This window comes from Micropterus dolomieu, linkage group LG11 (genome assembly GCF_021292245.1).
Source record: "Micropterus dolomieu isolate WLL.071019.BEF.003 ecotype Adirondacks linkage group LG11, ASM2129224v1, whole genome shotgun sequence".
Lineage (NCBI taxonomy): Eukaryota > Metazoa > Chordata > Actinopteri > Centrarchiformes > Centrarchidae > Micropterus > Micropterus dolomieu.
The window spans coordinates 29456351-29467669 of record NC_060160.1 but is presented as its reverse complement, the minus strand read 5'-3'; the positions used below and the strand labels follow the sequence as shown (position 1 = coordinate 29467669).

General features: G+C 41.9%; 1 protein-coding gene across 2 annotated transcripts in view; it reads left to right on the top strand.

Annotated features, from left to right (window-relative positions):
• rragd (ras-related GTP binding D) overlaps positions 1-11319 on the top strand; it is a 94171-nt gene that overhangs the window by 79594 nt on the left and 3258 nt on the right. For both annotated transcript variants that reach the window (XM_046061932.1, XM_046061933.1), the window contains exon 6: positions 2321-2469. In XM_046061932.1, coding sequence (XP_045917888.1) covers positions 2321-2469 — 149 coding nt within the window. The remainder of the gene's footprint in view (positions 1-2320; positions 2470-11319) is intronic.

The window sequence follows — 11319 nt, the reverse complement described above, 5'->3', positions numbered from 1 at the left end:
GCACGGAAAGGGCTTCGCAACGGGCGCAGGCAGCCCCCTCGAGAGCTGCCCGGGCGTGCTCCATCCCCAAACATGAGACACACATCTCATGAGAATCTCCATCCGTGATGTACGGAGGGCAAGAAAAAAACACACCTTCTGTACATCTGGTTGCCGGACATGCTGGTAGACTTCTTCTTCAGGTAAGACACACTGCTTGTAGGACTGGAGCTTTCTTCAAACAACATACAGAGCGCCTGCTGAATAGAAAAAAGCTAATGATGAGTGTGTACAGGTGTGCTTTATACTCCTCGTTATTCCGTCACACCTTACCGTTCTAGCAACAAGCCAATAGGATTGGAGTGATTTCATTCACGTTCAGACCTGCTTCGCCTAGAGGCGTTCCCATAGTGTCGTAACCGACGCAGTTCGAGTTCCCTCGAAGGGGAACTCCGTTCGTCTGTCTCTGTGTAAGCATCTGCTGCTCATGAGTTTGAGCATATGCGCGAGCACACGCTTGGGAAGGTAGTGGTTAGAATCTAAAAACTGCATCGCTAGTGGCCGCTGAAAACTACATATAGCCCCTTTAAGTGATAATCATACAATTGTACGTAAAGTGAGTTCTGCAGTGTAGTTTTAGTGTTCCTGCATGGTATCTTTTAAAATTATTATTATATCAACCCTCTGTCATTTTAAATCTAACAAAGCAAGCCATTGAAGCTGACAGGGTATTATAATCCTGGTGGGGATATTTATGTCCTTTCACCTGAATGTTCCTTGAATAATTTGTGACACTGACGGGGAGAATTATCTGAAGCACATAATGACCATGGATGGATAAACCTTTCCTAAAGTAGGCTTGTACATTTGTAGATGTGTTTGCCCAAATTACGAACAATATTTTCTCACCATTTTCTGCATGAAATGGAATTTAGTTGTGGCACTCAAAGCATTTAGAAATTACATTTTAACATAAGCAGCAACAATCATTTCCCAAAACAATGTCCCTATTGCACTCGGCCAACATGAAGCATTTCCAAGTTGTTTTAGTTTGTCTAACATGAATCTATGCATCTACTCTTCAGTTTTATTCTAAACAGCTCTGTACACTGGCTGTGTAACAGCTCAAGTTTCACTAGTGCCTTCTCTTGCAAATCATGTCCTATTTCCTTGGATTTCTCCACAGCAGAAAACAAAACTTCAAACTTGTAAATGAGGTTGTCTTTGAAGTTTTAGAAGTTCTGTTAATCTGTTCTGTGGGAGTTTTCCTCATCCTGAGCTGAGGGTCTGATTCAAGGTTTTCACATACTGTTTCAATTTGGCCAGTTATGAAGCCCTGTGATTACTAATAAACCAAACTATATATTTGTCTTTTGGGAATACTGTGACAACAGCTAAATTGGGCATACTGTAAAATGTCTCATGTGGTTTAAAAAAGTTAACTGAATAAATATTCATATGATGGAATATGATGGAATCTTTTGTTTGTCTGCTTTCTTTGTGAAAATGAAAAAATAAGTAAAAACCAGGAAAGAACAACATGTCAAGAGTTGGTGGTAACTGAAGCGCATTTATAAGGGGTGTCACACCCAGACTTTACAGTGATGGCAGCGGTGATTGTAGCCAGGCAAAGCAATAGTGCATCACAGTACATCATATGTGCCCAGATGGTACAGACAGTACCTGATATTCACCATGAGGGAATGGAACTGGAAAGCAGCATAAAACCTAGTTACAGCGCATAACCAGTGATGGTTATGCGCTGTAACAGTCTAGCCGAGAAGGAGCGAAAACAGTTCTCCATGCTCCCAGACGCATGGGCAGGAGCACACAGTTAGAGCACCCCAAATAACAAACTCTCAGTATAGATTGAGTCATAGAAAAACCAGAGACATCCCACAAATAGAAATGAATAAAAGAGCAGGGGAAGTAAATAGATTATTAGCGTAGTTAGAATTAGAATACGTTCTCTTTCAAATCACACATCTGAAGATATTAATGAAAAGTTTGTTCTTGCAGATTCTTGCTTATTATTAGCTATGACCACTACAGAAAGATGCAGATGAACATTTAACAACATTATTAGTGTAATGATTAGTGTAATCTTTTGTGAATCGGACCTTGAGACAGAGCAGATAGTGGTTGCAACTGATACCCAATTCATGCTGTTATCAGCGGCTGCAGTCCGTTCTTTGTTAATATGCCTCTGAGTGCTTCCTGAAACAACTAAAATGCTGCATCACTAGAAGTTCTCTCTGTGTTTGAATCAAGTATTGTGATGTATTGTGTATTATTTTTTCTCACAGTTCAGTTAAGTGTTTTTCTGTCTCCTCTCCTTCAGTCTGACAGACATTGACGCTGGTTTACCCTATGACAAGGAGTCTATGGCCATAATCCACCTGAACAACAGTACGGTCATGTACCTGAAGGAGGTCACCAAGTTCCTTGCTGTGGTTTGCTTCCTTCGCGAGGAAAGCTTTGAGAAGAAAGGTCAGTCCGTTTACAGTCAACCCATTTACATGCACGTTAGAAATTAACAGTGTGTTTCAACAGTTAATTTAATTATAATATTATAATAATACTGAACATTGAATTAAAACGGGGGCTCTGCTCTTTATTTACCCATTGCCATGGTAAATTGTAGTATGGGAGCTCCATTGACTTTAATTCATTCCTACACACGCGCTTCCATCAGGTTTTTTAAAAAAAAATTGTTTTACCTGTCCTGCAGCCTGGTATAGAGTATGAGGAGCTGGATACCATATTGTGCCAGACAGATTTTACTTTAACAAGGGAGTATTAATATACCCCTTTGACTGTTTTATTATTTAATTAAATTGATTTGTCACTGGGCGGGGTCGCAGACATGGAGATGGGGGGACACAAACAGCACAGAGAAAGGACAACACCTGCGAGAGAACGAGGATGGGGGCTTGGGGCGGAGAAAAACAAACAACAATAAACAAACAAAACAGGAAAACAAAGAGACAACAAGCCCAACAGCAGCAATAAACAGCTGGCATAGGAAGACAACTGAGAGAGAAATGAAAACGAGAAACAGTCAAGCAAAATAAATAAACAACACAGCACAGCCATGAGAGCTGGAATAATAATTAATTTAAAAAAGTAGCTGAAAGGAAAACATCAAGAATAATTCTACCAGGGGCAACCTTTGTTTGTGTCTATATGTGAGACTGTGTGTGTCTGTGTGCGTGTGTGTGTGTGTGTGTGTGTGTGCATAAGCCACAACCGACTCCAGCAACAGGCAGGCAAGAACCCCAGTAGCCAAACCGGGTGGGAGAAAAAAGTTGACTCCCAGATGCACATGTGGTATCAACGTGAACGCGGATGACCCCGACCCGATGAACAGATGCCAAAAAACTGACCATCCAAATGCCAGTCGACAACGCAATGCCGACGGAACGCAAAAGGCGGAATCCGCGAAAGAGCAGCGGCCGTATGAAGGCTTTTTAATGCAAGCAAAAAAAAAATGTTTTGAGAGAAAATTTATCACACTGCAATCATAAATCAAGTTTCTAAGTAAAAATAAACAGGCCTTTTTGTTACACAAAAAGTTTTTATTGCTATTGAAATTATTTAAAAATTATTATATAAAATGATTATTATTATTCATATTATTTTATTGCAAGTCAAAAAGTTTTGCAAGTTAAATAGTTTTGCAAGTCAAAAAGTCAGCCACTGCGCACAAAACGTGATGATGTTTATCTGGACCACTTGGCCCATGCATACCTGTTAAATAAAAAAAAAGAGCCGTTAAAAAAGAGGTGTCAAGTGTCAACGTAGTAATCAGTGTACGTTATGTGTTAATATTTACTATACTATAATTATATATTATTAATATAGTATATTTATACTATAATTCCTGCAAATATTTATTATAATATAATATAGCCTAATGATAATAATAAAGCAATGTTTTAATTCATACCACTGTTGTATATTTTATTTCTTTAAAAGTGATTTTAAGTTTCACAAACCAAGAATATTCTGTAATGTTACATCACGAGCCAGATGTATCTCAATTAAAGTTAAAACTTTACAACATTACTGAGAATTTAGTGATAGAAAAACAGCAGTACAAACATTAACACTATCGTTCAGCGGTTGCTGGACACGTCTGCTGTGTTGGCTGCAGTGGTCTGTGTGACTGGACCTAGGGGAGCTAACCGGAGCTAGCTGGCTAACCATCAAAGGATGTGTGCCTAAAGTTATTGATTATATGCATGTAGACCGGTTGACCCTACAGCGGCATACATCGGCCGCTAGCGGATAGGGTTAACCTCCATTGTGTTGCTGTGCAGCCTCCGGTAATGTTACTGCAGCTATATAACACCCGTCTGCACTATGGTCGGCACTTGCGGAGCTTCTCAACTCCGGAAACGTTTGAACACATTTTCGATTCGCCGCCAATTTTCGTAAAACTGCAGATATTCGAAAGCTACACAGTTGATTTGGGGATTAATAAATAAATAATAGAAACCTGGACAGAGACTTCATTGCTCATTACGTGGTCAACACTTTCTCTCACACACAGCAGCCCACTACTTGCCCCAGATGTGTGTGATACTGCCACAAAGTTTAAGTTTTAAAATTCTGAAATAAACCAACCAAGACTACTTATCAAGGAGATACGCAACCCCGCACCTTTATGGTATCATATTAATTATTATTTATTATGTCGTAATGACATTCATGTTCGTGTAGAAAACGGGTTTATTTTAGTGTGTTTGTCTTATTAATATAATGTACATTTGTGATTATTATTTACTTTATTCACTGTACACACACAGATTACACAGTTAGGATCTGATCTGATTTGATTCACAGTAATGGTAATAGTGAGCATCTTGAACCTGAAACCTCTCAGGGCACGATGCAACTGCCTTTGTCTAAAACGCGCCTCAGCCCGCCGTCCTTCTTTGGAACTATAAAGTACCAGCTGTAAAACCCGGACTCCTGGTCTGGCAGGGAAACACGTTCTATGGCCCCTCTGACCAGCAGAACCTGTACTTCCTATTCTATAACCCGAGCCTGTTCTGGAACCACTATAGTCGGCACCACCCCAGCAAACTTGGGGGGCCGGTGACCGAACTGCAGTCTGTATCCACGCCTTAGCATATTCAGGATCCACGGTCCTTACTTTTAGAGTTGTCACGGTGCGCAGAGGCCACTCCCTCAAGAGCCGCCTGTACATGCCGTGCCCCCAAACAACGCACACACAACGTATGTGTGTCCCTACCCGTGATGTATCTAGGGCAGGGGAACACGCACTGAGTGCACCGCTGCGTCTCACTTGCTTTTGGAAGACGTCGCCATGCGTCTGCAAAATCCACTAAGGGAACCAGACTCTCGAGACCAGCCTCCGGTGTGTTTCGAGCACTGTTCCCGACCCTCTGAAACGACGGACTGGCAGGAGGAAGCCGAGAAAGAGTCTGCGACCACAGTTGGTGCTGTGTCGCAAGCTTTTGGGGAGAACGCCACGTCATGCGCGACATCGATGCGACCCGAAGCATCAAAGACGGCGGGACCACATCCCCTTGCTGGGGGCTCTGCTGCGAGCGGACTCACGTTCCTCACTGCCCATGCTGAGCACGTCCACCTCCTCAGAAATGGACAGCTCGAGCATCGGGTGGTCGCCGCAGGCAGAGGAAGCCTCAGAGCGGGCCCCTGAATCCTGACCGGGCGCCACAGAATCCTCGGAAGATGAACGAGGAAGTGCCTCAGCAGCCTTGTTCACACCCGCAAGATCCCTTTGCGATCCCCACGATTGATACCGCCGCGGCACCTTAACGGCCGCGGGACCCAAGCCACAGGGATCGAGAGCCTGGCCATCCTCTCCAAACACAGCCCGGTGAGAGCGCCGCACTCTGAGAGAGAGTTTGTCCCAGTGTTCACAGGCAGCTCCCTCGAGAGCCGCCTGTGCGTGCTGTGCTCCCAAATAATGCACACACAACTGATGCGTGTCCCTACCCGTGATGTATCTAGGGCAGGGGTACACGCACCAAGTGTACCGCTGTTTCTCACTCACCATTCAAAAAAGTCTCACGACAGACAGCTCACCAGAGAAGAGGACAGTTTCACAGAGAGCGCTTGCTGAAGAGCGAAAGCTGGTGTGCTGCTATACATGTCAGAGGTCGCACGTCTCTGGAGCAACAAGGGGTTAAGTGTCTTGCTCAGGGACACAATGGTGGATGTGTCACCCAGGTTTCCCACACCAAAGGCAGGCATCTTATCTATGCGCCATCACCACCCACCTTACTGCCATGCGGTAAATGATTGGTCAGTCAAACCCACCAATAGAATCTCTTATTTTGACCATTTTTGACTCGCAAAACTTTTCAACTTGCAAAACTCTCTCACTTGCAAAACGGTTTAACCTGCAAAACTTTCTGACTCGCAAGGAAAACCTTTTGACTTGCAATCAAATAATATGACATAATAACAATAAAAACTTTTTCTGATACAAAAAGTCCTGTTTATTTTTAATTACAAACTTGATTTTTGATCACAGTGCTATAAATATTCTCTCAAAACATTTTTTTTTTGCTTGCATTAAAAAGACACAAAAATACCTTCAGCACACACAACAGAGACCAGTGCTCCCCACGTGCCCAGCACCCACGGCCGCGGAACTAACAACCAAAATGCCACGCAATCATCAACATCAATGCGGAAGTGACGACCTCAACTCGCACACTGCGCGAGCCACTAAAAGCCACCAAAGTCACTAAATAACAGAATTACACAATATTTTGACATAGCTGATCTACAGTTTTCTTCTTACAAATGCTCTCACTAAACAACACACAGATCTAGAGGTGGCACATAGCTTGAAGGCCACTTCAAACTATAGCCCCTTTTCCACTGCACAGTACCAGCTCGACTCGGCTCGACTCGCCTTTGTTTGGTTTTCCATTGTGGAAAAGTTGTACCTGTACCTGCTTCCAGGTACTTTTTTTCCTCTCACCTCCGTCGAGGTTCCAAGCGAGCTGAGGCGATACTAAAATGTAACGTGAAAACACGACAGACTGCTGATTGGTCAGAGAGAATATTCACTATTCACTGCATCATAATTGCATCATCACAGCAACAGGAAGTTTTATATTTTACAGTTTTCATATGTAATTTCATCACTAAATCCACTTCTGAGAAGTTTTGTGGTGAGAAATCAACTGTGTAGATTTGTGTGTAGACTGTGTAGCTCCCGAGGCCGGCCAGCCGCCCGCTCACAGAGCCCTCTGCTCCCGCCGTCACACAGACCGCTGCAGCAACAACGGCAGAGGAAAACACAGCTGGAAGGTTTTCATACCGCTTATCTGTCTTTACATTCTGAGGAATGTTGAAACGTTTTAACTTAAAAAAGAGAAAGCTGTGTGGATCGCTGGTGTGTGTGTCGCATTGAACATTACGTCGCGGCAGTTGTGTGTGGCATTGCTATGACAACCAGCTACATTGAGGGGTACTATCTCTGGGTACTATCTGCGGAGCACAGCAAAACCGAGTCGAGTTGAGGCAAGTTGAGCTGGTACTGGTAATGGAAAAGCGCCATATGTGCCACCTCTTGATGTGCGACTGTGAAGAGAGAGGGAGTGCTGTCAGCTGAGGGTTTAAGAAGGCTCCTGTAATCCATTGGACCAATCACAAGGCAGCAATCAACTCAAATGGTCCAATCCCGGGTACCTACCTGTGTGTGCTTCCATTACATGCAAGCACACACGCTGAGGGGGAAGTCCAGGGCCGAGTTTAGGGCCCTGTTTCAGAAAGCAGGTTTAAAAAACTGAGCTTAACTCTGAGCTCTGAGTTGACTGAGCCTGAGATGGGAAGTTCTGAATTTTCGGTTCCAGAACAGCTGATCACAATTAGTTCAGTCAACTCGGAGTATGTTGAACCTGATGGAAGCGTGAGTTTGGGGATAAAAAAAACCACTATCATCAATGGAACTCCAATACTACAATTCACCATGGCAACGGGTAAATAAAGAGCAGAGCCTCCTTCCTTAATCAATGATAAAGTTGTTTCAGTGCAACTGTTGCCAACCTGACAGCTGCCTTAATGTCCACAGAGTCACAGTGTTATAAAGGAGGACAGTGTAGCCTATAGATTTTATTCTGTGCTGAGGAAGAATCCTAGATATCCGGAGATATCTTTCTCTGTCCATACATCGATGACAGATTAACTGGGATTTACATGTTTTTAAAGACATAAACTTCTGCAGATGAATGCGTTCCAAAATGTGCTTTGATATCAACAGTATGAATGCGGAAAGAAAACAGTTTGTCAATCAGCTTCTTTTAGGCTCCGCAGGAGGGGAGTTTGATGAAGTAAAAGGGTTTATCTGATCTCAGTCTCTGAAACAGAAGAGTTTCCCTCATCTCGGGCATAACATACTCAGAGTTTTCACTAATCCCACTTTCTGAAAAGGTAAATGTTTATAACCGAATCGGTGGTGTCTTTAAAACCCTGTTGTGTACGCAAGTACACTGCACTTCACTGCCTTTTTAATACAGCAGTGTTTATATACATGCAGTACTTACATACACATTGCTGGTGATTGGGTAACACCTCTGACACACCCACCAAATGAGAGAGAAGGTACTTCAAAGCCTAACGCACACCATTGCACACCGTTTTGGGGAAGCATGTTGTTCATCCCAGACACCATAGCAAACCGGTGAAAAATGTTTTGAGATTGAACATGCCCCACATTTCACTGCAAGAGAAAAATTACAAATATGACCACAGGGTCACAACAGTTACTGCAATTATCTACATTGAGCTATCTTTCAGAACAGATGATCAGAGTCAGTGGTTATCTTGTAGCTGACACGGCCTGAATTTGATTCAAACCCACTATGTACCATACCTATAAAACATGTCTGTGGTCTTGTGTCTCACTGTCACCCAGATGAATCAGAGCTGCTCAGCAAGTGTAAGGCTACATACTTTTAATGTACAAGGTAGGATTATTAACATTTTACAACACAGCGGTTTTTGTATAACTTTTTAAACAAGTTATGCAACTGCTCGAGGTTTCTGCCTCTTAAAAGGAAGTTTTTCCTTGCCTCTGTCGCCTAGTGCTGCTCTTGGTGGGAACTGTTGGGCTTCTGTAAATAACATAAGAAAGCAGGTTTAACAAACTCTGAGCTTAACACTGAGCTCTGAGTTGACTGAGCCTGAGATGTGAAACTCCGAGTTTTTGGTTTCAGAAAAGCCGATCAGAATAAGTTTAGTCAACTCTGAGTATGTTGAACCTGATGGAAGTACGTGTGTGGGGAAAAGCCATCATCAATGGAGCTCCGATACTATGATTCACTGTGGTAACGGGTAGGCAGTGCCTCCGTTTTAATCGGTGGAGCTATAAATATGAATGTGCGCCAATGTGGACCATGATAGGCTATTTATGTTAAAACACAGGAGTGGAGGAAAAATCAATACGTTAACAATATTAGCTACATTTTATACAGCGTTGCTCATTCATCATTTACCACAGTGGGATTTTCTTGGAATGATAAAGTGCTGGAATTCTCCTACGGCCCATTACATTCATTTTAAATAGCTACAGGCCTGTTTATTCAGCTGTAACCTGACGGGACTAAATGCCGGTGGCAATAGTTTAACTGAAGATGAAATTATTAATGGAACAGATTAGACACAGTTTAGGTTACTCATGGACCTGTGTTTGTAAAGTCACAGTCCGACTCAGTAGGCCTATTAATGATTTTTTTTGCAGTGTAAAATGTGTCTAGGTTCAAACTGACTGTGAAGTTTTAGATGTCTATTTTACATTAATAAAATCTTGCTCATTTCGTATTTTATGAAATGCTGTCAAAACACATTCAGACTATCAGCAGATAATGAAAAACTCACTTTTAAACTACATTTAGCCACATTATCTCTAGTATGATAAATACGATAGGAATTACTGTTCATTAATCAGTTTTGTAAAGATTAGTTGTTGCAATAATTTAGGTCACAGTAAGTGTTTTTGTGCAACTGTTGCACAGAGCCACTGTGTTATAAAGTAGGACAGTGTAAGATTTTATTCTGTGCTGAGGATAAATCCACAATCTCCAAAGAAAACTCTCTGTCCATACATCGATGACAGATTGATCATAAAAGTGGTCATGTTCAAGATCATGTTTGGGTAAAAAAACTATTATCTGACTGGGATACAGCTGTTTCTAAAGATGAAAATTGTGTTCCAATATGTGCTTTGATATGGACAGTCTGAATGTCAGACTGCCGCTTCAGGCTCTGCAGGAGGGGAGGAGTCGGAGAGAAACTCAGTGTTTGTTGTTCACAGCGTAAGTTGCTGGGGTTACTGATCTAGAGTTTATCTGATCTCGGTCTCTGAAACCGAAAACCCAGAGTTTCCCTCATCTCGGGCTTAACATACTCAGAGTTTTCAGTAAATCCGCTTTCTAAAACAGGGCCCCGCTCTTTTATGAGAAGCGTTCTGAGATAACTGATGTTGTGATTTGGCGCTATATAAATAAGACTGAATTGAATACAAAATTATATACATGGTGGCCCAGGAGATAGCACTGTGGCCTCACAGTAAGAAGGGCTTAGGTTCGATCCTTGTTAGTTTCTCTTGTAGGCTGTGGTGCACAAAGTTAAGAAGAGAAGACCAAAAAAATAACAAATATGCAAACACCTGAATCCATAAGAATAAAGCAAAATGACTGTTTTCTGTTCTCTCTTAAGCTTCATCATTTTATTTACTACATTCATCACTTTTCATTTTAAAATGTATTTTGCTGTTGAAGCCTTTTCACAGATAAATATAGTGCTGCAGTCTCACTGTGAATGACACTCAATTATGTTGCCCCTCTGAAAAATAAAATAATAAAACAAAGATGGATAGCTCTGTGGTATAAACCCCAAACTCACAAGTTAAAGTAAATGTAACAAAAACTTAGAAGAAGAAATTGGCATTCCAACAATTGAAGAATCATGTTTAATCTGGCAGGACTTAAAACTTATAGGAAGGCCCTCTGTAATGCCAGGGCAGCCTATTTCTCATCATTAATAGAGGATAATAAGAATACCACCTGGTTTCTTCTCAGAGAGAGAGTCACAGCTCTATTGAGCCATGTACAGTGGGGGAAAAAAGTATTTGACCCCTTGCTGATTTTGCAGGTTTGCCCACTTACAAAGAATGCAACAATCTACAATTTTAATCATATGTACATTCTAACAGTGAAAGACAGAATCCCAAAGAAAATTCCAGAAAATCACATCATATGAATTTATAAAAATTGATAACCATCTGATGAGGAAAAACAAGTATATGACCCCCTACCAAACAGCAAGTAT